This window comes from Cydia splendana, chromosome 5 (assembly GCF_910591565.1).
Source record: "Cydia splendana chromosome 5, ilCydSple1.2, whole genome shotgun sequence".
NCBI classification, from domain to species: domain Eukaryota; kingdom Metazoa; phylum Arthropoda; class Insecta; order Lepidoptera; family Tortricidae; genus Cydia; species Cydia splendana.
The window spans coordinates 7,117,843-7,144,015 of record NC_085964.1 but is presented as its reverse complement, the minus strand read 5'-3'; the positions used below and the strand labels follow the sequence as shown (position 1 = coordinate 7,144,015).

The window sequence follows — 26,173 nt, the reverse complement described above, 5'->3', positions numbered from 1 at the left end:
TATCATAAAACTAAAAACTGACAGAACATGTTATGGCTGCGATGCATTACGCAACGATAACAATAACATATTTCAGGCCTCCTGTTCATTAGCGCGGGTCGGATTATATATAATGTGTCTTTCCAGCGGAGAAGGGTGGACATGGAGCATTAGAACCCTTTGCGCATGGAACGCCACAAATTTGCGGTCGGAATTGGCAAGCTGGCAGGCAGGATAGTACCCAATTAAGGTTATCAGTTATCATTAATAACAGTTTAGGGTATAACTGAAATAACCCTAGTAGATATTTAAGTTGAATTGTCCACCAACAACAACATGTTGAAGAAACCCGGTCAGCAAATAAAGTATTTAGGTCCATTTCCTGCGCTCGTTTTATTGCACTTTCTTCACTAGCACTGTACTGTTTGTTGAACATTGTTGAACACTAGATAGAACAGACAGAAACACTTACGACAGCCACATGAGTTCAGGGTAATGTTGATATTTGTCGCCGAGCGTCGTCGTTACGGCGATTATTGGCTCCTCATCGTCATTTACTCTGTAACAAAGTATACAATGTTGGAGTTATTAGTTACCTATTATATAAAATTTCTTCACTAAAACTTTTCCTGTGGACATCATAAAATAAATGGAGTTTAGATCCTAATTTTCGAGCTGGAACCAATTAGCCTTGTTCAAACGTACTTCTTAATAGCTGTGCAATAAAACCCATAGTAAAAAATACAAAATCTATATTGTCCACAGGAAAAATTGGCGTTTTCCGGAACATTTTTGCCCACTCTCAGAATCATTTAGTTTTAGAATGGAATAAACACACCAAACCAAATGATATAATATATATTAAAGGGAATATAGTATACACACTTGTAATGGTCGTCGCCGTCCTCGGGCGGCCTGGACGGCCCGGCCTCCTGCTCCTGGTACATTTGCTCCCTTTCTTGATCGTCCTCGGGATCGTTCCTCGAGCCGGTCCTCTGGCTCTGTCTCTCCGCTGCCTCGTCAAGGCTGAAACATGACAGTGACAAGAAATCGCTATCACCTGAGTTTTACCATATAAATCCATTGCTGAAAATTGCTGGCATATAAGGACCGGGATAAGTGGCGTACCTACTAGGCCTATGCTCAGCGGTGGGCGATAAAAGGCTGATATGATGATGATGATATACGTAAAGAATTCAAGAACTTGGAAAGAAGAAGAAAGTAATCTAATCTACATATGTGTAAGTCGTATTTTTTTCCTTTAAGCGAGGAAAATTTATAATTTCACAGCAAATATGTATAGTATTATACCAATGACAGGTTCGGGTCTGGGGGATAGGAAAAATATGGGAATATGGGAATACACAGGAAGAATTTCAGAATTTGTAGCCTAAATTATCACTCACATGAACTTTATATTATAAGTACCGTTACAAATTTTGATTTTATACTATTTAAATTAGCTAAGTAACTATGGTGTAATTATTATTCAAACTATCTAAGCACAGAGTACACTTTCTCTACTATATCGTCTAGCCACGTCTGTCGTATGTATGGCTACTTCATTGTGCTATATATATTCAAGTAGGTATAGGTCCTTTTCGATAGCGCTCTAATTCTTACAACTACTTCTCTATTTATACTGAACTACATAGAAACATTACACAATCTCGCTAAGCTAGTTGTATACGTATACGAGTTGTAGTGGAAATAACAGTTACTCGCTGAGTTGGCTATGGTGCGGGTACAGCCGCAGCCAGGCGAGGCGGATGACGCGCGGGTCGGTGCGCGGCGCGCGCAGCTCGACCGCGGCCGCCTGCAGCGCGGCCTCCACGTGCCGCAGCCGATTCACCAGCCAGTGACGACTATCTAAGTCGACATAATACTATGTACCCTCTGTTGTGTGTGGTAGGATCGGAAAATCATGTCACCCTTTCGACGCGCCGCACAATGGTATAACAAACATTAGTTACGACACTAAGTAGTAGTAGCTAGCACAGATAACGACATAAGTAAGTTGGTAGTAGTGCACCATTATAAGAGCTTCTGAAGTCCCTTAATGGCGGGCGATGTAATATTTTTGGCGGGTCAACCTTCACATAAACTTTCTCTATAATTGCACGAAAGAAAATTGAGTACCATAGCCAAACCATAGAGTAAAGATTTTTGGGAAAGGTTTATGGAAATTTGGGAGGGATAATTTAAGTTGGTAGCAGTTTATTCATTATCATTGGTCTTGAATTAGGATAGGATAAGCATAGTCTTTATAATATTGATAGTGTTTGGTCGCCCAATCGTTGTAACAGAAAGCCTGTCATATCCCTGTTGCGCTTAGTAAAGAAATGGTTGACCGGATTAGCTGGCCAGACACTATGCCTATTCATCAGTAGATTGTGTAATAACAATACTCACGGGCCGGATTGATCGTGCAACTGCACGTATTTCTTGCCGACGTCTTCCGATTTGCCTTCTACAATCATTTGCGTGTCTTCGGATGTGAGCGGGTACTCCGTGTCCTCGCGGAGGTCGATTTCAGGGCTCGATTCCTTCCACAGACCAAGGGATTTCAACATGAACCTAGAGGGAATAATGCTGATTAGCTTCAGGGCTATAAATACGTATCGAAAGACAATAATACGCTACATTGTTGTTGGTAAACTGAAATTTATGTCATATATTTTAGCAAGGTTGTTAGTCTAGAACATCAGGAGTCCAAAACTAAGACCCGCGAAAAGAACCGAATTCGATACCATCCGGCTATCGAAAAGGAAATAGAGGCATCGCTGTGGTCCGCGGGCCAACAAGTTTGTAGAAGCAAAGAAGAAGGTTCAAGTTTTAGGACAAAATTATACATTTTATTTTACACCTACAGGTTCAGCAACATAATTTGTACACCGTATGGTTTCTATATAGAATATAGAACAGTAAGTTACTCGCCTGTGTAAGAATATAATGAGTAGCAACAGCAAGTCGTAGAGGGCATAATTGCCTTTTCGTTCGATGCCAATGATGCGTGGGGCAGTAAACGGCATGTTGACGGGGTAAACCTTCTGGTTCCACGGTAGGATTTCGAATTGGAACATACTCTTGATGAGGACGATTACCTGGGAATCACATTGGTTTTAGGGCTGGAACTTACGTTTACCGTGTTTTTAGGACTGAACGCATATTGAGAGGTAAGCGTTTAAATGGATCTTTATGAACTATTTTCCTTGTGTAAATGGATTTATATGGTAAAGCTATGCTGCCACAAAAATGTTTCAAAATTAACGAATATTAAAGATAACAACAAATTATAGTGGTATTTTACCTCCGTATATGCAATGAGAGTAACCCAAAACGTCTTGGTCGGTCGAGGTATGGTGAGGGTGCCCCACAGAAACACCATCAACGGCAAAGGTATCGATAAAATTGTCGCCGACTGAATCTGTAACAAACAATAAAATGCTACTTTTTTTTTGCTTTAATCTTCATCAACTCGAAATGAGACAGCCAAAAACAGACTGGTAATTTCTGCTGATCAGATATCGTGTTTGTGGGATGCGTGGACTATAAGGTGTGAGGAGGTTTTGAGGCGTCGTAACAAATAGTGTACAGTCAGCAGCAGAAGTGGCTAAGCGGGCGAGGTGTTCAAAATTACCTTGACATGCTCTTATTCTCTTAAGAATAAAGGCACGTCAAGATCATTTTAGCTTAGCAACTTCTGCTGCTGAGTGTATGTGACCTGTAAAGGCGAGAACTGTCCCAATATTTCATGCAGTTTGTGGTCCAACTTGGAAAAGCATACGCAAAAGTAGACTACCATGACCTGATAATAACTAACCTGGTTTATGAAAACCATGATGTAGCAAACAATGTCGGTGTGCGCCAAGACGGCGAACCACAGGGCGTACGTGAGATGCAGGAACGGCGAGCGGCCCTGCTTGAACATCGAGTCTTCTTGCTCTTCCAGTATCGTCAGGTCCTTGCTGCAATATGTACAACCATTATACAACTAGTTTTTCACCACACCAGCTCGGAAAGGCTTACTTTGCACTTCAAAAACTGATAGCAAAGTTGCATTTTATTCACATGTGAGACAAAGTAATCAAATGCAAATTTTGAGTTGTTTTCTTATGTTTGCTGGTAGAATTGACTTTTGAATGATGATTTTGGATGATAAATATTGAAAAACATTCATTTGGATTTGATTTTGTTTGATATTTTACATTTAATATTTGCTTCGGGTTGGTGTGGTGAAAAATGTTGTGTTTCACTCGGAGCCAAATTTTGTTTAACCCTCGTGCTTTGAAACCCTCGCAACGCTCAAGATTCCATTTTCGAACCACTCGCTACGCTCGTGGTTCAACTTTGTGATCTTTCGCTTGCTCGGGTATCAATATTAGCACGAGCGGTTAAACAACAACTTTGCCCCCTTGTAAAACAAATAACTATTTAACAGTGCGTAGAACAGTAGCTAAGCGTCAGCTGGTTTGCTTATTTGAAACCACTTGAACAAGTCTTATCCAAGAGCTTCAGGCCTGATTTCCTCTTATGCTGATGTCACTGATATCTTCCGTTGGCGTCACGTATGACACAGCGAAGTCCAGCAGAGAGTAACCGATCGCTGTACAGAACAATCGTCGGCATACTTGGTTGTGAAAATAAACAGTAGAACATTAGGTTTATTCGCTCAATCGACCCATAACAGTGTAGGAGGAAAACTAAGTAATAGAAAAAAAGCAAACCCAACTGACGCATTTTGACGCCATGCCACTGGTGTTGAGTAGAGTGTGATAGGTGGAAAAAGTAGGTTTAAAAAGTGTTAATTTGTAAGTATATAGCAGCGTTTTAATGGTAGAATTGGTTTGAAGTGTAGTTTGGTGTTAACGTGTAGGTATAGTTTAGCTTTGACATATTTGGAAACTTACCTGTTTATATTACCTAGAAACATAGTAGGTAAACGACGAAAGCAGCGACACGTTGTGAGTATATATAATAAATAATAATAGTGGTAGGAAATACGACGAGTAGAATATAATATGGAAAATTCAATACATAGCCAAGCCCATCGCATACAACGACACGTATAATAGTTGAACGAACTCGCGCTGTGACTTTTTTGGGTATTACGTTACATACAAATTTGTCAAAAATTATTGACTCGTCTTTTAAGGGTAAACCATACAGCCCTTCATTTCAGAATACGTTATGGATCTTTTACATCAGTTTACCGGCAATTTATTTATCGTAACATATGTATTAGAGATTATACGGTGGTTATATCACAGCGTTCGCTTATTGTCTTATATGAAGACCTCCCTGTGGAGCATCAAAATCAAGAAAAAAAATCCAGAGCGACGAGGAAATCAGTAAATCCGTAGCTTCAGTAGCAAATTAACGTCTCTCTCAAGTATCATTTCGCTAAAAATGCAGAACAGGTTTATCAAGTCAGTCACAGCACGAATTCCAACCCAGTAGACACTACACCTCTCTGTACTCTGCAAGCTAAACGCGCTCTCATGTTCGGAGGTATCGTCGCCGTCGCTGTCGGTGCCAGAGAGCGGCGGCGAGGCGCGCCGCGACGGCGGCGTCGCGTCCAGCCCGCGCTCCATGCTCGGCGCCAGGATACGGATCTCCGGCACGCTTATATCGCTTAACTTACGGCTGTGAACACCCCGCCACTTGTACTTGTTTGCTACCAGGTAGCAATGTTTGATTCGATTTTATCAACTTATATGCTTAAACAGACCTTCTCTTTCAAAAGAAAATGTAAATAAATAAGATGTTTTGCAATAACATTACATACAATTCTGAGCGCCACACAAATGCGCTATAAAATGTCACTTTTATCTTAAAAATATAACTAAGGATATAAGGATTTACAATTTCATCTTTTTACGCTAATATCTCTATGAATTTAAGCAACTATTTATTTTACAAATGTAGACTATAGTTACAATTATTTTATAAATTAGCACAATCGGTTAATAATTATATATTAGTACATTGAACAAATACAAAAATATGATGTACAAACCCCATTTCCACATCCGGGGCGAGTAGATTGTTATCATAAGTTTCCGGTTCCAAGTGCACACTAGGCAGCATGCAAAAACAAGACACTACTCACTAAATTTCACTAACTATAATTATCTACTCTAAAAACTATCTAAGTCTAACTTCATTCGAGTTAATATAGTAGTAATCATTTACACATGCACTAAAGCTCGAGCAGTACTTAAGCTTAAATTCAATTTGATGACATACTCTACCTGTTAGTTACTACAGCATAATGAATAAACTGTTTTGAAATTCATAAATTTTAAATTTCAAAACAGTTCAGTCTCTAGAATTACGTGACATTAAAAAAATGGTACATGACTAGGAATCAACACGTACAAAACAGCTAGAATCTATAAATTTTTAAAAACGTGCCAATGCAATGAAAAAGAAATGTACTCACGGATGTGCCAGGGTCTCCGGAAGGGGTTCCCAGATCATCTGCGATCCCTCTCGAAGTCCGATGCCAAAGCCTTCTTTTTCCTGAAAATCGTACACGATCGATATTAATCTTATGTAATAGTTTTATACTCGTCACTTGATTAGCAACATTGATAGTGAGGGCCAAATATATCGGTACACATCCTATATTTTTATGGTAAAATAAGGTGTGATATTTTTGGCCGCAAAAACATGTAATTTCCACGTGGTTAAATAATACTTCCTGTGATAGACGGACAGACACAAAAGTGATCGTCACCGAAAGAATGTTGTGTCAGGAAACATTACCTTGAGTATCTTTTTCTCCATGGACAGAGCTCGTGAGACGTAGCGGTAGTCCCTTGAGTACCGCATGATATACCGCGTCGCAGTTACGAGGAAACTGGAGATGAACACCCACGCTGTGTTGCAGTAGCGCCGGCATTTGTCCACTATCGTTTCTTTCTCTACAAAAATTGAAAGTTGGCAACTTCAATAGTTTAATTAAGCATTTCACAAAAAAATATCGCAGACAAAGGCGTAGGTTGCACCTATTTTCAGCGCTATAACACAATAGTTGTAGATCTTCAGTGGGGAGACTCCTCACTTCGGTCGAACTCGGCTCCGTTCGCTTCAGCATTGCTCCGAGCAATTATTAGGGTTGGCACCACTTGACTTCCTTTTGCGTGCACGACCACAGATAAGATAATCACTTGAATTTTGACAACCGTAAATAGCCGAAAGGGATAGTGCCACATATTAGAAAGGGATAGCATGATTCGACCCTGAACCGCTGTCAAACTTCGGGTTGTAGGAAGTGTCCTTTCTGTACGGTAAGTAGTACTATTATTTTTTCACGCCACTGTTCGGAAATGTGGCAATAGATGTTCTAAAACCAAGCTGGAAAGTAGGCAATAGCTGTAGCACCTGAACCACCACTACTACAATGTTTCATTGTTATCATCATCTGTCATTGGTGACGGTTCGCTACAGCAATGAGTATCATTTAAAACAAAAAAATCAATAAAAGTCTTTTTAGCGCAACTTTTTCCTCCAAAAATAAAATTAGGTTATTAATAGGAACAATTTCTGATAAAAAAAAAAGAAATGTCAAAACCATTTAGTTAATTTTTTTTAATCAATTATCCATTCAGTTCACGTTTAAGACGCTTTTTACTTTTGTAGCTGTTTGTGTTTTTTTTTTAGCAAAAACGCTTCTTATAAGTTTAGAGTCGGTTTGAAGCAAATAACAGAAAAACGCCTCTTAAAAGGGATAAAAAAAGTAAAAAAGGCGGGATCTGAAAATATTTACTGAATTGGATACCTAGTGTAAATTGTGTTTCACTAAAAAATCCAAGAAACACGCTACGCTCGCTATAAAAATGAGGTCTTCTAGTGAAGAAAATGATATTCTTACGCTGACGCCTACCGTAATTCAAGAGACAGCACAGGCAGTGGCTAGTAATTTGCTACCAGAGAAATCGCGGGCTAGTACTTATAGTTATGCAAATGTTTTCTTATTTCCTCGCAGTAGTCGTGAAAAGCACTATGTAATGCCTCGGCCGGAAACGTTAAAGATGGACTCGTATTATTTGAGGGCCTCCACTAACGTGTCGGCCCTCAAACGCACTCGTCCATCTTTTAGCGGTTTTCCGTCCTCACCTACAATGTACTAATTCTGTGGATCTATCCGTTGCTCTGATATAGGGCCACAAAGGCTCCACTAAAAAAATCTTTCGAGCGAATTCGCTCGAATATGACACTGGCAGTGTTGAATGAATTCTAAGTAAGTCTTTTTAGTGATAGTAAGGAAAAGCATACCAGGCTCCGGTGCGAAATCGTCTAGCTCTGAAACTGCGTCACCATCACCTTCGCGTTCTTGGTCCGTTAGGTCGCTCTTCTGTGCAACACTTGGCTGCCGTCGCACCTGAGTATAGTATATGGGATTAGCATAGTTAGGTATATGGCAATTGTTTGTACATTTCGGCTTCTAAATTATAAACAGATTTTTTTTTCAAACAAATAGGTTTAAAACTGAAAAATGTATAATTAGAGCTGTTTCCCACTGACGTCCAGTTTTTTGCGGGTACGGTGCAAAAAATTGCAAGATCCAGTTTTCTGTAGTATGCATGCAGAATCCTCGTGTGAAAGTTACTATATTAGCACCTATACTACTAAAACGGAATCTTGCAAAAAACCGTACCCGAAAAAAACTGGATGTCAGTGGGAAACAGCTCTTATATCTTCTCTTCTCTTAGATCTGGATAATAACTACAGCATGCCCTAGCTTAATTAAAATAATCACAATATACTTACTATATTTGTAGACATGATGCATCAAAATAGTCTAAACCCAACCAACATCCAACATGCGCAAGTAACAAATAGGTACCCATTTAAGCATTACCCTTAATTCTACTTACTTTTCGCATCCGATGAAGATGAAGCACAAAGCATCTAAGCATATGCGGGGAATCGTAGAATTTAACAACACACGTGCTTACAGGTATAACATAAAGTGCAATACATACCATACAATACACGCCATATACATACAATAAGGGTATCATATTCATCAACATGTGACATTTGTTAGTAAACTTGTTTTTTTTAATTGTTCTTAAACCCTAAATTGAAATAATTTTGTTGATTTGTCAAATGACCAAGAGACTCGTAATGCTCTCAGCGAGGAGTGCCAGCTTCTAGTCCGTCTTGATGCCGTCTACAGTCGGCTGGGCGAGCGTACAACAGGTATGATTATTGAGATTGAGATTAAGGAGCGAGAAATGCGACTCGCCATTGGAAGTAGCCGAGCGTATAGCGGTATGTATACCTCATACGGGTAAGAGTGAGGAAATATGCTCCCGTCACGAGAGAGGTGCCTGCTTCAAGTCCGTCTTGATGCCGCCAGCAGTGGGCGAGCGTACATGTTATATTGTTTACCTCGTGCGGGTAAGAGTGAGGAATGCTCCCGGCGGAGAGGCGGCGCCGCGAGCGCACGGTCGGCATGGAGGCGCGACGCACCGCCTGCTTCAAGTCCGTCTTGATCGCCGTCGACAGTAGCTGCGCGAGCGTACGGTAGCGGGCAAGCAAAATTATGAAAATAATTCAAACGTTAAATTTTGAAAAATATCCTATCTTTTGCCCGCTGCCTTTCTGAATAGGTAGGTACCGATACACAAAAAGTGCGATATTAACTCCTGCCTGCTTCAATGCAGAAGTAGTTACTTTTCGCGACCCGATGACAGTACATCGAATATAGCGATACTTTGAACCACCAATGTAAAAAATAGTGAAAACAGACATGTATGTGCAAAAGTTAACACAAAAATATGTAGGTTAGTTAACACAAGCAGCATATAGGCAAATATAATCTGGTCAGATACCCAATAAAACATACAGGGACCAATCAAATAATCAAAATGTTTCTAAAACAATTACTTTCTAGAGAATTTTGACATGCTGATATCAACCATTCCATGGAAACTTATCTATGGATTGTAGAATTCCACCCAGGCTGAAAAAGCATGCTCCTTTATAACCATATCACCACACAATACATACACAATTTAAATACCCAAATGACTCCACCTATTTAACTATTCTTGCAAATCGCTAATGGCAATAGACAGGTTCACAGGAAGCGATCGGCCCCGGAGAATCACCTCAAGCGTTTACTGCGAGACTTTTGTCATGCGAGGCTGCATCAGTGGTAAGAAAAGTCTAAACCATTGAGCAAGACCAAGCGGGTGGTGCGGCCAGTATGACCGAGAATTTGCCTCACATGGCGGCCTCGCCCGATCTGAACCCGACTAATAGCATATCTTATTATCTATATATTTACTAGCATAGATTCAGCCTGCTATCAAAATCTTAGCGAAAGCTCATTTCGAAGTGTTTGCTGCATGTAGCATAGCTGAGCCATTAATTTCTAATGTTAGTAGCTTCAATATGCTAGTACTATGTACTATTTTTTGTAGCTTATGTGGTCGGCCTCTCAGCTCAAAAGTTATTACAAGTCACGTACCTTGCCCAGGCCCATTTCCTTGGGCGCGTCCTCGTCTGACTCTTCCTCTTCCTCCTTGAGAGCAACCTCGGTGTCATCGAAGTCGTCGAACATGTAGTAGTCTCCCGACCGAACGGCTATATAAAAAATACAGATTAGTATTGTGAAATAATAAAGTAGAAATTTCCGAAAGCTCCCATTGTATTGTTAGGTAATGTAATTCAATTGGTTGTTTTAGACTACTTTAATTCAAATGTTAAACCAAAAGAAAGCGAAATATCGTTTGATTATAAAGAATAGGTGAGTCGCTTAACTTCGAACTCGGGTAAATCCATCTGTCAGATTATGCGATTATGGTATTAAGAAAAGGTAATAGGGTAGATATTTGCTGAGAGGGTCGAATGGATTTACCCGAGTTTGAAGTTAAGCGACACAGGTATTTTTAGGTGCATTGGCGGATAATAAAAATTGCTTATACCGAATGCAACGTAAAATAATACCTACATCGATGTACCAAAATAAAAAAGCTTGTTCATATTTGCATTGCAATAGGTATGTATAATCTGCCTAAACTAAACATTTAATAAAAATGAAAAAATCATCAGGGGCGCATCCAGGCGAGTTGAAAGTTATTGAAATACATTTTATTTAGTTATTCGATAACGATGTTTAGTTATTAGTCTTTTTATCATTCTTACAAAGTCATCTATCCCATAAATTCGTCCCTGATGAAAATATAAACATTGCAGACACAAAGTGACACAGACAAACACAGGACAACAACAAAACACAATCACAGTGCGCGATAATAAGTGGCATGCACATGCGAGCATGCAGTCTAATAAACACATGCAAAGCAACAACTAGTGGGTGGCGCATTCTGTCTTAGTTATTATATTTACAACATTTACAAAACCAATCATAATCCCAGTTTTGACATATAATCAAGACAGCCCCCGCCAAAAGTTCCAACTTGCCTAAATACCGTCAGTAGAAGCTAGAGATTAGTGAAGCGAACACAGGTTACACGCGATAGACGGAGGCTAAACGTTACCCCTCTGATGGCTGGTCGGCTGCTTATACGGCCTCTCGGGCGCTACAAGAATAAAGCACAGCTCAACACCACAAATCACACACCACGGAATGATCAGAGCTACGTCGCTCACAGGCTGTAGGGGTCCAAATCGAAAATAACACCAAAGACGATACAGGGAGCTGTTATTAAAGCGCGCTTCTTGAAAATTATTCGATGACTGAACAGATTCTCATGATTCTTACGGCTACATCTCGTTTACCACTGTGCGGGAATTAGTATATGAGATATTTTTTGTGCAAAGGAGACAATCACCTTCCACACCAGCTAAAAAGGTTTCAGATATACCTTTAAACCGGTTTGTGTGTATCCGTCGCTCATATAGAGGACGCTCACTTTCTAATCCTAATAAAAGAAAAAATATAATTAACACGTAGACCTGAAAATGCTTTACATTATATACAAGGTGAGACACGAATACGCAACTAGAGGTGCTTTGATATAGAGAAACGTTACACGTATGATGAGAGTTGGGCTCGGCGCGGCTCGACTGCGATATGAGCGAAGTGCGCAGGAGGCTCGGGCTGGCCACTGTATAGCGGCGACGGATCGGAGGGGGGGAGAAGACAGGGTAGGATTCTTCAGGGCTTTGAGCACGGGGGAGGAGATCGGAGGACGGGGGGGATTCGAAGGAAATTCGGCGCGGTTCCAAGTATGCGTCTAGGGATACGGTCATCAAGGCGGAGGAAGGCGACGGAGGACCGCCTTGGGAACTGGTAGGAGGAGGCAGGGCGGGAAGCGTGAGCGGGCGGGGCACGGGGGGCGGGGTGTGGACTCTCGACGGAGGCGCGGAAGGCTCGCTGAGAGGGGTGTGGAAGCCGCGGGGGGAAACGGGGCTGTCGGGCGTGTGGAAGCCGCGCGAGTCCGAATCGCCGCGCACCAGCGGCACCGCCTCCGTGTCGCCCGGCTGCGTGTCCGAGTCCTCCTCTTCTATGTACGGTTAGCGGGATTGAATGGAACAACATTCACCGTTTCCATAACAAGACACGTAAAAAATTATTCCAGTTCGATTTTACGTAGGTAGATTCCATGTGGAATAAGCTGCGTTTGGAATTCAATTATAGACTCCATAAATACCTAACTTTTGCGATAACCCATTTTTCCTAAAATGTAATTGTTTTAAAACTTAGGCTATATTTTCTGCAAGTCATTCAAAAATTATTCATATTTGTTGTCATACATACTGTCAAACCGTTAAAAACCAGCAGTACTTAGAAAGTGGATTAGTGCGCATTTTGTGGAAAGAAGAAAAATGCACTTTTTTTTTATTTAGTTTCATCATTATTAATACAATATGTGACATTTTGCATATTGATTCGTGAATTTTGTGTATCTAATATTATTAATAATAAGGTTCTCGGTTTATTTTAACATTCGGAGAGTTTTTTTAAGATACTTTTAATAAATAATAATAAATCTTACCTCGATCATGGTGTTTCGGCTCCTTGTTCATAACCCCGTGGATCTTTTTCTGGTTAGCTTTTATTCTCTCCATCTTTACTTTGATCTTTTCTAATATCCTGATTTCCTGGTCCTCTTGGAGGTGCATTTGTTTTTGACGCAGCTCTTCAATAAGTTCGGCTCCTCTGTAAAGACACAGTGGTTCAAGCCATGTCAATTAAAATTAATGTCTGACTCACTGTAGTATATACTTGACTGAGCATACTCGTAGGTGAAGCCAACAACTATCTAACCAAGGCAATTTGGTCTCTTTTACAGTAAATAATCTGAGTACGTCTTTATTCTCAAGAGAGTAAGAATGTGTAACTAGTATGCAGACCGCGCCTTTACACCTCGCCCTTTTATCGACTTATGCCGCTGACTGTGACTGTACGTGCTAATATTTATAACTATAAAAGCTTACCTTGACGCTAGAACGGTGGTAGCTTTGCTCTCATCGATAACTCTGTAGAAGTAGTAACTGTGGAAGAGTCTCCGTTGCAATATTAGGAAGGCAAAGCACACGCCGTCCCAAGCCAGGCCGATGTCTTCTTGAGGTACTGTGCATTTTGTGTCCTAGAATAACAATAATAAGAACACATTATGGCTTCGACTCCGTCCTCGCCTCGCTAAAGGCGGTATGGGAAATACATAATGTAATATTTTAGACCTAACCCCAAGATTAGGCCAGTATAATTGTTTTCATGTATCTTCCAACTCACAGGGAAAACTATTTCTTATTGAAATTAGACTGGTTTCCTCACGATGTTTACAAAAAATCCTAAAACGTGTAATGGTGATAAAGTAAGTATAATGGTAAGTAAGTAAGTGTGGTGGTTGTTCTGTAAATCCCGTAGGTACGAGCTTAGTTTTTAATCCTAAATTAAAGTCGTACGCCTTGCCCCTGGCCTACCAGTTCTTCTTCTAAATAACTAATAGGTACATATATAGTTGCGTGGTCTCGTGGAACAGGCAACTGGGGATCTACATAACATTAGGGATAGGCTACTAAACAATACGAAACAGAAAAATAATATATGTGATACCTTGTTGTAAGTTTCCATCTTAATGAAACTTGTAATGGTGCCAGCAAATTTGTCCACGCAGCCTATACCCAGCAGTTGCACCAGCCAACAGGCGTGGAGTTGCGTTTCCTCGCGGAACAGGCAACCCGGGATTTGGAGTATCACCTTTATCGCCACTACGGACACGTTGTAGCGGAGGAGCCATGACCACCTGCGGGTTTTAACAAATTAACGTAATCTATAAAATAAGTTTCTATAGGTTAAGGGCGTAAAATAATAAGATTTATAAGTAATTAAACTAATATCATCATCATCATCATCTCAGCCATAAGACGTCCACTGCTGAACATAGGCCTCCCCCTTGGACCTCCATACGTGCCGGTTGGAAGCGACCCGCATCCAGCGTCTTCCGGCGACCTTAACAAGATCGTCTGTCCATCTTGTGGGTGGACGTCCTACGCTGCGCTTGCTAGTCCGTGGTCTCCACTCGAGCACTTTTCGACCCCATCGGCCATCTTCTCTGCGTGCAATGTGGCCTGCCCATTGCCACTTCAGCTTGCTAATCCGGTGGGCTATGTCGGTGACTTTAGTTCGTCTACGGATCTCCTCATTTCTGATTCGATCACGTAGAGAAACTCCGAGCATAGCCCTCTCCATAGCTCGTTGAGCGACTTTAAGTTTTGAGATGAGGCCGATAGTGAAAGACCACGTTTCGGAGCCGTAAGTCATCACTGGTAACACACATTGATTAAAGACTTTCGTCTTGAGGCACTGAGGTATGTCGGACGAAAAGACATTACGTAGTTTCCCGAACGCTGCCCAACCGAGTTGGATTCGGCGGTTGACCTCTTTCTCGAAGTTGGACCTACCTAATTGGACTACTTGTCCTAGGTAGATGTACGAGTCAACAACTTCGAGTACCGAGTTCCCAACAGAGACTGGGATGGGCACAACATTGGCATTTGACATAAGTTTCGTCTTGTCCATGTTCATTTTCAAGCCCACCCGTTGTGAAACTCGGTTGAGGTCATCGAGCATCATGCTGAGTTCCTCCATCGACTTTGCCATGACTACGATATCGTCGGCAAACCGAAGGTGAGTGATGTATTCGCCGTTGATGTTGATGCCAAGTCCTTCCCATTCCAGGAGCTTGAAGGCGTCTTCCATTACGGCAGTAAACAGTTTCGGAGAGATAACGTCTCCCTGCCTTACGCCTCTTCGCAATGGAATCGCCCTCGTGCTCTGCTCCTGTACTCGGACCGACATGGTGGCGTTACTATACAAACACTTCAACACTTCGATGTACCGATAGTCAATATGGCATCGCTGAAGAGACTCAAGCACCGCCCATGTTTCCACCGAATCGAAGGCTTTCTCATAGTCCACAAACGCTAAGCATAATGGCAAGTTATACTCTTCGGTCTTCTGTATAACTTGCCGCAGCGTATGGATGTGGTCTATGGTACTATAGCCTTTTCGGAAACCGGCTTGTTCGGGAGGCTGGAAGTCATCAAGTCTGTGTTCGAGACGGTTCGTGATGACCCTTGAAAACAGCTTATAGACATGGCTCAGAAGCGTGATGGGTCTGTAGTTCTTCAATAGGTTGTTATCACCTTTTTTGAAGAACAGCACCACCTCGCCTCTATTCCATGTTTCAGGCGTTATGCCCTCGGACAAGACGGAATTAAAGAGCTTCTGGAGGACTTTAAGTACCGGTGTTCCACCCGCTCTCAGAAGCTCTGAAGTGATTCCGTCTTTGCCCGGCGCCTTGTTGTTCTTAAGCTGCTTCAGGGCCATCCTAATCTCGTACAGACTGATGTCCGGGATATCTTCGGTATAATGTCGGGACAGCTTGGCTCTTGGATCTCCTACCAAGCTGTCAACGGGCTTTGCGATCGAAGTGTATAACTGTCCATAGAACCTCTCAATCTCACCTAAAACCTCCGCTTTGCTCGACGCTATGCTGCCATCTTCCCGTTTCAGCTTTGTCAGCTGGCTTTGCCCAATAGACTTGTCCTTTGCGAACACTTTGGAGCCTTGGTTTCGCTCAATAGTCTCTTTAATACGGTTAGTATTAAAGAGACGCAGATCATGTCGCAAGGACTTAGATATACGTCTATTGAGCTGCCTATATGACTCCGCGTCATCGGGAGACTGCAACTGTAGCGAGCGTCGTTCAGCCATGAGGTTTAAGGTTTGCTCGGTCAATTTCTGAGGTCTATCTTTACGGCGGGATCTAAAAAACTTAGACCCTACTGTGTGGACAGTTTCCACTAGCCCGTCGTTGATTTCGTCCACTGAAGCCAAGTTCTCTAGGCAAGCAAAGCGGTTAGAGAGCTCGAGTTGAAAGCTTTCGGGGTTTTGAACATAGGCTCGAGTAGGTCGGAGCGTAGACTTCATCAGGCTGGACCTTTCAAGTTTAATATTGATATTCAGTGTGCCTCTTACGATTCGGTGATCACTACCGGTCTTTACCCTGTTGATCACAGAGACATCACTGAATATCCGTTTCTTGTCGGTCATGATGAAGTCTATCTCGTTTCTCGTGGAACCGTCAGGACTCATCCAGGTCCATTTCCTGTGAGGCGGCTTCTGGAAGAAAGAGTTCATCATGAAGAGTTCCTCTCTCTCCAGAAAGTCGGCCAGCCTCTGACCCCTAGGGTTCCGTTGCCCATACCCAAATTGCCCCACTCTCAACTCATCCCCGCTTCTCTTGCCCAACTTTGCGTTGAAGTCCCCCATAACAACAGTAAAGTAGGTTTTAGAAGTATGTATGGCCCTACTTACGTCCTCATACATAGCTTCTACTTCATCATCGGAGTGTGACGAGGTCGGTGCGTATACCTGAATGACCTTCAGCGAATATCTTTTGGATATTCTGAGTATTAGGTATACCACCCTGCTCGACACACTGTCGATGGTTATTATGTTGTTTACGAGGGACTTGTGAACGAGAAACCCGACACCACCTTGGGACTGTTGGTCGCCCTCCCGGTGGTAGAGCAAGTTACCAGACTTCAGGGTTGTCGTGTCCTCCCCCTCTCTACGGACTTCGCATAACCCTACAATGTCCCAGTGTAACCTGCTCAGTTCCTCTTCCAGCTCGCAGATCTTTTCGTCAGTCCTCATAGTGCGTATGTTGTGTGTTACCAGGGCCAGTCGTCGTCGGGGCGGGTAGCCGGATCTTTGCCGGAGATTCTTAGCACCCCTGACCCCGCTAATGCCCTGACCGCTACCATAGCCAGAGCACCGGGGGTCGCCGGAACCTCGGGGCCGTGGTTCTATTGTGCTCATCATGATGGGGGGTGAATGCCATAATCGCCACGCTTGGCAGGCGGGTTGGCGATCGCAGTCGAGTACACCGAATTTGAGGGACGCTGCTGCCCGTCCACCGGTGGTCTTGGACGTAGTTTAAGGACATACCCGGGTCAGGCGCTGGTGAAGCGTTCGCATTTTTATAGAAGAGCGAAGTGTACAAAGTAGTATCTTAAAATAATTAATTATCTTCTGCACTACCTACGCAGTCTAATTATTATTCATTTGTCTATCCTTAAAGCTAATACAAAACAAACAATCAAATGATCACTAAGCTCACCATTGTAAAATAGCCTGCTTCGGTCTCAAGTAGAAGTCGGTCCCCTGCCACAGGAAGATGAACGAGCCGATGAGGTACCCCATGGAGAACAGGTTGACGCGGTTCGTGCCCGTGAGGAACATGATGGCCAGAGTCACCCACAGCATGCCCAGGAACACCATGCGCTTTACCACGTCCAGCCAAGTGCTGGTTACAAAAAAATAAAAATAAAGTGGCACTAGTGCTGTGGACAAATTAAACAAATATGAACATATTTATTCATTTAGAATTTTAGTATTGCTTTAAGAACTTATGTGTACTTGAAAATGAGCAGTAATCGTTTTTTAAAGCTCCCTTCCTTCCCACCAATTTGATACGGGGTCAGCAAATAGAAACAAAATCCAATTCTAAATTTAAATCTACGAGATAGTTTTGAATGTATACCTACTTAGTAATCTCGTTTTTTGATTCGTCCGGATATGCCTTTAGTTTGAGCACACGCAAATAAAACTTGTACTATAGGTATGTAATAGTGTATAGTCGCCAACTCCAAAGGAAGTCCGGCACAGGGTTGACATAGGTCGGCGTCTCCCAGTCCTATCCTATGTCCTCGCTATTCGACCCACCCGGATACTCCTCGCCCCTGCGTTCGAGGCTGAACACATCATGCAGTTACCACGATGCTATAACGAATAAAAACTATCCATGTTTACTATACCCGACAACGCCAAGGAAGTCCGGCACAGGGTTGACATAGGTCGGCGTCTCCCAGTCCTGCCCTATGTCCTCGCTGTTCGACCCGCCCTGATACTCCTCGCCCCTGCGTTCGATTCTGAACACATGTAGTTATCGCGATGAATAAAAACTATCCATATATAATACTATACCCGACAACGCCAAGGAAGTCCGGCACAGGGTTGACAAAGGTCGGCGTCTCCCAGTCCCGTCCTATGTCCTCGGTATTCGACCCTCCCGGATACTCCTCGCCCTTGCGTTCGATTCTGAACACATGTAGTTATCGCGATGCTATAACGAATAAAAACTATCCATATATAATACTATACCCGACAACGCCAAGGAAGTCCGGCACAGGGTTGACAAAGGTCGGCGTCTCCCAGTCCTGTCCTATGTCCTCGGTATTCGACCCTCCCGGATACTCCTCGCCCTTGCGTTCGATTCTGAACACACGAAGTTGTCTCGACGCAAACACCAACAAGAAGAAGTCGAACACTAGCTTGGTGGCGTGCGGCGGATTGTCAGCGTATGGGAGGAACATGAATGTTCGGAGGTCTTTGTCGCTCTGAAAATAACCACAGAAATGAGAACCCGTACTTACAAGAAGGTTTAATTATGATCACGCTAAAAACCATATATTTATATTAACTTTGCAGTTAGTCTAAAGTAAAACAATTGCAGGAGGCTTAGCACGAATGCGCCGCGACATTACCTCGCATGGGTACTCTATGTCGCTCGCCGCTCGCCAGGTACTATCGCGGCATACTCGTGCTAAGCCTACAGGCAATGGCACAGGCAAGTTCTACATAGCCAACGATGTGAATCACCATTGTGATATCATAAGATACCAAAATCGCACTTTAACCCTTTGAACGCCACGCCTATCCTGTGCAGGGCTTCATAAGGATCCTTTGTCGGAATATACATGATGATTCATATTGGTCTGTAGTAGGGGTCGCGGTAGCGTCCGGGTTTCGTGTACCCGTCTCCAGGGCCTCGTTCTCGTGTTACACGAAACCGGATTTGTGACCCGTTCGGAACGGGTAATTAGGGTCCGTGTAATTAAGATCCGTGTACCCGTGTTACCCGTGTGTCCGGATCCACGGATACAAGGGTCCGGCCCGTTCTCGACGTATAGTGACGATCGGACGCGTTCTTTATAAGAGCAAAGAATGATAAGTTTATAACGAACAATAACACATTACCAATAACAAGCAATACGAAAAAAAAAGCAGAACAACAACAACTAGATCCGGAGCCGAACGCAAATCCGGAGCCGAACGCACTACACGGACACGGACTTTGACGGGTTCGTGTAGTTCGGACGCTTAGCACCGCTTGGGCTAAGAACACGGACGCACGGGTTGGCGTGTAGCACGGATATCGGGAGCCCTAGTCTGTAGCTCCGCCAGTCATTTGACGTCTTTGGCGATCAAAAGTTAAACAATTTTGAATGTATCTGCACTCACAACAGTATCCGTTCCCCATGGATACGTGACGCAGAACTGGGGCAGGAATCCAACCGCTATCATGTACTGTATAGGCACCAGGATCGTGATGAATACGGTGAAAGTCGTCCACACCCGCGCTTGGCTCGGTCTCTTTAGGGACACCAACAGTAGCAGCCAGAAGGAGTACAGTACTGCGTATATGTCCATACGCGATCCTATTACACCTATTAAGCATATTAGGGTCACCTGCCAAACAAAAATCATTGTCAATGTGAATCCAAGTAAGCAAATTTTATAAGGAAAACCATATCGCAGAGAAATATGCATTAAGAAGACTTGTATGATTTATACTATAGTTCGTTTTTTTTAGCATTAGAAAGAACTTGTTAGAAGGTAAGCGATCTTGACATGTCTTTTAATTGAAAAACGCTTTATAAAAATCAATAACTATTACTTATGAAAGCAGAAGAATATAAAAGATCGTATTAGATTCATAATTGTTACATATTTGCCGTAACTTATTTTTAAAATGTGTTTTCAATTAAAAGACACATCAAGATTGTTTACCTTATTTCTAATGCTAAAAAAACGAACTATAAAAACTCGAGGTATTAACAAGGGTTATATTACATCTTTCTCTAGTGTACATTGAAAGTATTATACCTCAACACCGAACTTGTAAAAACCATAGTTGATCATATACTTTGCGCAGTAAACCAAATTGATGTCAGCCTCCTTGCGCGTGACCTCGGGAAACAGAACCTTCTCTTGTTGATTGGATGTCCAGCCTTGATCCCTGTAATCATAATATCCATAAACTAGGTACTTAAATAAAAACTAAACACTCTACAGGCTACGGGTGCTTATATAGTTTAGTTTGAATGTTATAATAGGCCTGATGCAAGTAACAAAGAATCACGGAAATAATGGTTTCAAAGAAACATATATGTTACTATGATTCTAAAAAATGGACCAATCTCAGTAAAAACTGAAGGATTATTAATATATTCAATAAAATAAAACTGAAAAATTCTCCAATCGGCCATTATTACTGAAACGCCAATCAGAAGCGTTCTAAACAGTGACGTCATCAATCCATAACATATTTCTTAGAGCAACATAGACAACCTCATTGACCGAAATCCATACGTTCTCACCAAAGAGTTCGAAGGTGCAAAAAAAATGTTATTTCGCCACTAAACATTTATTACGTCCAAAAATATTATTACACGATATAAAGGAGATATCTATTTGTTATTATCTAAATAAAATGCTAAATAATACGATATTTCACCAACAATTTTTTTTAATTATTTGGCTGAATGGAACTATCATTGCCATGTTGGCTGTCGTAACTAGAAAAAATGAAAAATTAAAAAGTAAAACCGGCGCTCGGTGATTTTTACTCAAAATTTACATGTATCTAAATAATTCATGTTAAATTGCAACCGTGTGAGAGTTTTTGTGTAAAATGAGTTATCGTAATAAATTTTTGTAATGTATTTAACATCCCTAATCGTAATATATGGTGCTGAATTAACAATATTATTCGGATTCAAGGGAAATTCGTAACTGTAAGTATGTAAACAATGTCTACCACCCTACCACCAACTAAATGGTGACGTCACAAATGTGGTGCGAGGCGTTTTCGCGCGAGTTTTAAACTAGCTATAATAAAATGCAATTATTTATGTTAAATCTTATGAGTATAGCTGAAATATTGTGTTTTTCGGAACCAATACAAGTGTACCGACAATAATAAAAGGGATTTCAAAATTTGTCATCAGGCCTATTGTAGTTCGAATTTGAGTACTAACGCATGCAGATTTATTTGACATGTTATGACTTATGTTTTTGTTTAGTTATTATGTAATTAGTTTTAGACTTATATTTTATTTTATTTCATTAACTCAAATCGGTTTCACCGTACACATATCTGTAGATATACCTACATTACAAACCTTTTTGTTTGCTGTCGGTAAGTGACTAGAGAATGGAATGTGAATACGACTATAAGCCCTATGTAGTCTTTGAGCAGCACCGCCAAGTTCCTGTTTTTAGTAAAACCGAGCCATTCCGCGTTGTTATACGTGGTTTCCGTTGATTTATCATAGCTCTGAAACAAAGATACGTCTAAATTTGTCAGTTAAAAAACGACCAATAAGGGTCTCCCCAGATATATCGACAAAAGCCGATAGGAAAAAGCTTTATGTGGCAGGCACAGACAAAACATCCTCCAGACTGAGCATAGTCGCGCTATCCCCTCTGTCACGCATACGGTAATTTTACTCCATGTTCGAGTCGAAAGTGTCTTTGTGTGACGTCCGTGTCTTTAAACGGACCAATCACGGCACGGGACTTCGCTCACCTCGTCCCGCGCACCCCCTCATTTTTGGCATCATCGGTTGCATGAAATAATTGCTCTAAACTCGGTCTAGAAGATTCCTAGTCTATGGTGGCAGGCGCCGGCTGATGCGAGCCGAGCCGAACGACGACTTTTTCGCTCCTATTGCGCAGACATAAAGCTTTATCCTATCGGCTTTTGCCGATTCCGCGTCGATATATCTGGAGAGACTCTTAAGTTTTAAACATAGAATAGAATTTTGATTTTCCTTACCGATTAATTATTGAGACGATTAAAAGCGAAGGGTAATAACGTAAAAATAAAAGATATTGTCAGGATGGCATCACATTAGAGAGTTCTTAGGAGTCAGAATTTCATACAAGAACATATGGGAATATGTATACATACTGTGTATACTATCGTACATCGTACGTTATCCACAAAATTTTTCACGTAGCTTGAGTACAGGTAGCCATCATTTCCATACAATTTTTAACCTTAAAACGCAAAATTGTAACGAGATGACTGCTGTCACCGCAAGCTATGTGAAAAATGCTATAATGAATGAATGAATGAATGAATATACATACTTTATTTCAGACCAACTCCATATAAAATTAAAAATTAAAATTAAATTAAATTATAACATTACATTACATTAATACATTACATGTGTTAGTAACAGTATGAAATCATTAAATTAATGTCCTACAACTAAGGTTAGTATATATACAGGACATCACAGACTATATACTATATCTACATACAGTATATTGGCTTACCTGTCAGTACATGTATCATATTACAATGGTTTATGTACTGACAGTCAAACCTTGACGCAAATGCCCTCAGGATAATGTTAGAGCTGTCCCGCACCCTACGCGACAGGGATGTGCACCGCTTCCGCATTGTGGTGTAGAAACAGTCTACCCTAGCTTCAGCAAACATCCCCGATGCGCTGCAGTAGCGAGACAGCCCCATCATCATATAATATAATGGACTCTCACTTCTATATACTTACAGTACAGTTGACATCAAAGACACCGGGCCGGATGTATTCTATTTGGTAAACCATCTTCGCCATGAAGTAAACGGTGATAAGTGTTGATATGAAGAGGATGATGACGCGCTGTTTCTTAGCGTTGAGTAGTAGCGCCGGTGCTACTATAAGCATTATTGGTACGTGCATAGCGCACACCTATATGATGAAGAAACATAATATGTAAAAGAAGGAAGATATGAATTTCTTAACAAGCAGAAACGTCTACCAAAGAGAATTAATTGTAATAGAGAGGTAAAGTCTAAGAAAAAAATGTGCCCCTAAGTTTGACATGTAAAACAGATGGCGCTGTACTGCGCCAAATGTTTTGCGGTCACTGAATTGTCAAACGTCAACTTTTGACAATAAGAGTTACCGCAAAATGTATGGAGATGTACAGCGCCATCTCGTTTACCTGTCAAATTTGTAGCACGAAATTGTCTTCGTTTTTACGCATCTTACTCAATCAATGTATCTTTGCGTCTACGAACGATGCTATTAAGCTTAGAATAAATTTAAAAGTGGAAAAATTACTTACTGTCTTGGGTGAGATACCAAGACAGTAATTTTTCCACTTTTAAATTTATTCTAAGCTTAGAAGGAAGATACGTCGATAGGACATCATAGAGTCCATCTAAGGATGGTATTCCATCTGTACATTATCTTGGTCCAATGTGTATTTGCATCTCACATTCAGCTTAATGAGAGAGTGAGACGCAATGCACATTGGACAAAGAAATTGGGCAGGTGGAATACTACCTTTAGCTAACTTTGCACCGACTTGAACAGAACAAAGTGAGGAAGTATCATTATAAACGTCATGTTTTCATAGAAATTGACATTAATGATGACATGGCTACACTTTGTAGTTTGCAAATGATATGCAAAGTAAGCTTGGTCCGACTTTATATGGTTTCGAGTTCGACACAACTCAATAGGGACCGTGCGCGTTGGAAGGTTAATAGCCACCTTGTGGCCTAAATTGAAAACAAACCAATACATTAATATTGGCGTCAATTAATAGAGGGCTCCGGTGCTGCCCTCTACTGCTCACTTCCTATACGTATAGGTTTTATAAAAAACAGTCGTACAGCGCCATCTACTTCAGCTGTCAAAGTTGGAGGTATTAGGCTTACCCCCTTATTCATAAAACTATACAAACTTCAATTAGTTAATTTATGTTTTATCCCCTTCTTACAAATACATAACATAAGTCAAAATCACATTAGAGTTGGACCAAGATAAGTCTGCAAGGATTTTGATAGCACACGCAGTGCAAGTGTTATTTTAAACGTCAAACTTCTATGAAATTATGACGTATAAATAACACTTGCACTGCGTGTGCTATCAAAATCGTTGCAGACTTTTCTTGGTCTAACTCTAATGTGATTTTGACTTATGTTATGTACCTATTTGTAAGAAGGGAATAAAACATAAATTAACTAATTGAAGTTTGTATAGTATAAGACACACGGCTATCTGCTAATTGAGGCTTTAGGACTTTACTACTCTTTCACAATTAATAACTTAACCCCCTTATTCATAAACGCTCTACAAAACTCAATTAGCTAATAATCGTTTGTCCTTATCTGTCATTTTGACTTATGTATTTGTAAGAAAGTGATAAAATATAATTTATAAAAGTAAATAATCAACTTACCCGCATAACGCACACCAGCGTGAGCGACAGGAACACAACCTTAGTGAGGTGCAGGTACATATACATGAACAGGTAGTCGATCCACACGTACAGGCCGGCCTTGAATGAGGCGCACTTCTCCGCGAACCACTGACGGAACGGCGTGGAGTGGGGCTCCGTGATCGTGGGGGCGTACGATCGCGAACGAGATGGTTTCCTGTAAGAAAGAACGATTTCAACTTCGTGACTCCCGATGGCCTTTATTTGGAGCTTTTAGAAAAGACCTTTATCTTAATATTTCTGAAACCTAATTCAACATGAGCCTTTAGGAATTTGTAAGAAATTTTATGTCAAAACTTTTGTCAGAAGTAATTATAATGCTAATCGTACAGATATTCAAGATAATTGAGTAAAAATATGAAAATAGGTACCTTAACCCCCCCCCCCCCCCCACACACACACACACCCTAAGCACACCCCCTACCCTAGAGGACTTTTAGTATGTTTATCAGGACACGACAAGGTATAACTGTACTCATTTTCAAAACTGCCCATAATCGGCTTAATTTGACGCGGCTACTTTCAAGTTAAATGATATGTTTTTATACATTTTGGGGTGCAGCGATTATGACCTGAAATGCAATATAAATGTACAGTGAGCTGCGAAATTGCGTGGAGAAACGATGAATGAATTCATTGATCAAGTCGCCATGCACTTTTACGGCTGATAGTCCCTCTAATATGGGTTAGGTAATTGAATTAAAGTGTCAATTATCTAGGAATACCTGTGCAAGTTACGTCTGGTATTATACGTAGATAACGACTGTTCCACTTCGGTAATAGAACCTGTCACGGATACTTTGTCTGCTTCCTCTTCAAGTGGCAAGGGTGGCACCTACAGAAACAGAATATAAATAAAAATATGCATTAATACATATACTAGTAGATTTAGTTTGCTACTTAAGTCTAAAACCACCGGCCCAAATTATAGAGATTAGACAGCGGGAAAGAAAAACTATAGACCACATTCCAATATATCCCTTTCGCATAGAGCCCCTTGAAGTAAAGGATCATCGCTATCAGGTTTCAATACGTTTCAATCCTACCCAATTTCTTGGTCCAATGTGCATTGCGTCTCACTCTCTCCAGTGGCGGATTTGCCCTAAGTATAAGGCACAGTAGGCCCGGGCATAGGGCGGCAAATTGTGACAAAAAAATTCGCTGATGATAACAAGAAATATCTCAAAACTCAAAATTTGGCCAGGCAACGAATTCTCAAAAAAAGGTATAGAGGGAAATGTTTGGAACACAATTTTTGACTTCGTAACTTTGTTTGGATGTTAGGAGGTGAACATAATTATCAAAAATCATCGGCCGTAGCCCTTG

At 41.3% G+C, this 26,173-nt stretch overlaps 1 protein-coding gene across 4 annotated transcripts in view; it reads right to left on the bottom strand.

Moving 5' to 3' along the window:
• Positions 1 to 26,173, bottom strand: part of LOC134790553 (piezo-type mechanosensitive ion channel component) — a 91,706-nt gene that overhangs the window by 20,998 nt on the left and 44,535 nt on the right. The window contains exons 17-41 of one of the 4 annotated variants that reach the window (XM_063761384.1): positions 25,573 to 25,682; positions 24,809 to 25,004; positions 23,131 to 23,307; positions 21,727 to 21,881; positions 20,429 to 20,561; positions 19,784 to 20,011; positions 18,644 to 18,879; positions 17,601 to 17,786; positions 14,027 to 14,216; positions 13,405 to 13,556; positions 12,963 to 13,126; positions 11,997 to 12,470; positions 10,469 to 10,584; positions 9,385 to 9,504; positions 8,263 to 8,368; positions 6,751 to 6,908; positions 6,425 to 6,504; positions 5,999 to 6,058; positions 5,449 to 5,625; positions 3,803 to 3,947; positions 3,290 to 3,406; positions 2,917 to 3,083; positions 2,392 to 2,556; positions 865 to 1,005; positions 452 to 538 (exon numbers count right to left, since the gene is read on the bottom strand). In XM_063761384.1, coding sequence (XP_063617454.1) covers positions 452 to 538; positions 865 to 1,005; positions 2,392 to 2,556; positions 2,917 to 3,083; positions 3,290 to 3,406; positions 3,803 to 3,947; positions 5,449 to 5,625; positions 5,999 to 6,058; positions 6,425 to 6,504; positions 6,751 to 6,908; positions 8,263 to 8,368; positions 9,385 to 9,504; positions 10,469 to 10,584; positions 11,997 to 12,470; positions 12,963 to 13,126; positions 13,405 to 13,556; positions 14,027 to 14,216; positions 17,601 to 17,786; positions 18,644 to 18,879; positions 19,784 to 20,011; positions 20,429 to 20,561; positions 21,727 to 21,881; positions 23,131 to 23,307; positions 24,809 to 25,004; positions 25,573 to 25,682 — 4,040 coding nt within the window. Of the gene's footprint in view, positions 1 to 451; positions 539 to 864; positions 1,006 to 2,391; positions 2,557 to 2,916; positions 3,084 to 3,289; positions 3,407 to 3,802; positions 3,948 to 5,448; positions 5,626 to 5,998; positions 6,059 to 6,424; positions 6,505 to 6,750; positions 6,909 to 8,262; positions 8,369 to 9,384; positions 9,505 to 10,468; positions 10,585 to 11,501; positions 11,544 to 11,996; positions 12,471 to 12,962; positions 13,127 to 13,404; positions 13,557 to 14,026; positions 14,217 to 17,600; positions 17,787 to 18,643; positions 18,880 to 19,783; positions 20,012 to 20,428; positions 20,562 to 21,726; positions 21,882 to 23,130; positions 23,308 to 24,808; positions 25,005 to 25,572; positions 25,683 to 26,173 lie in introns of all 4 variants that reach the window. The other 3 variants (XM_063761385.1, XM_063761386.1, XM_063761387.1) reach the window with 3 other exon arrangements.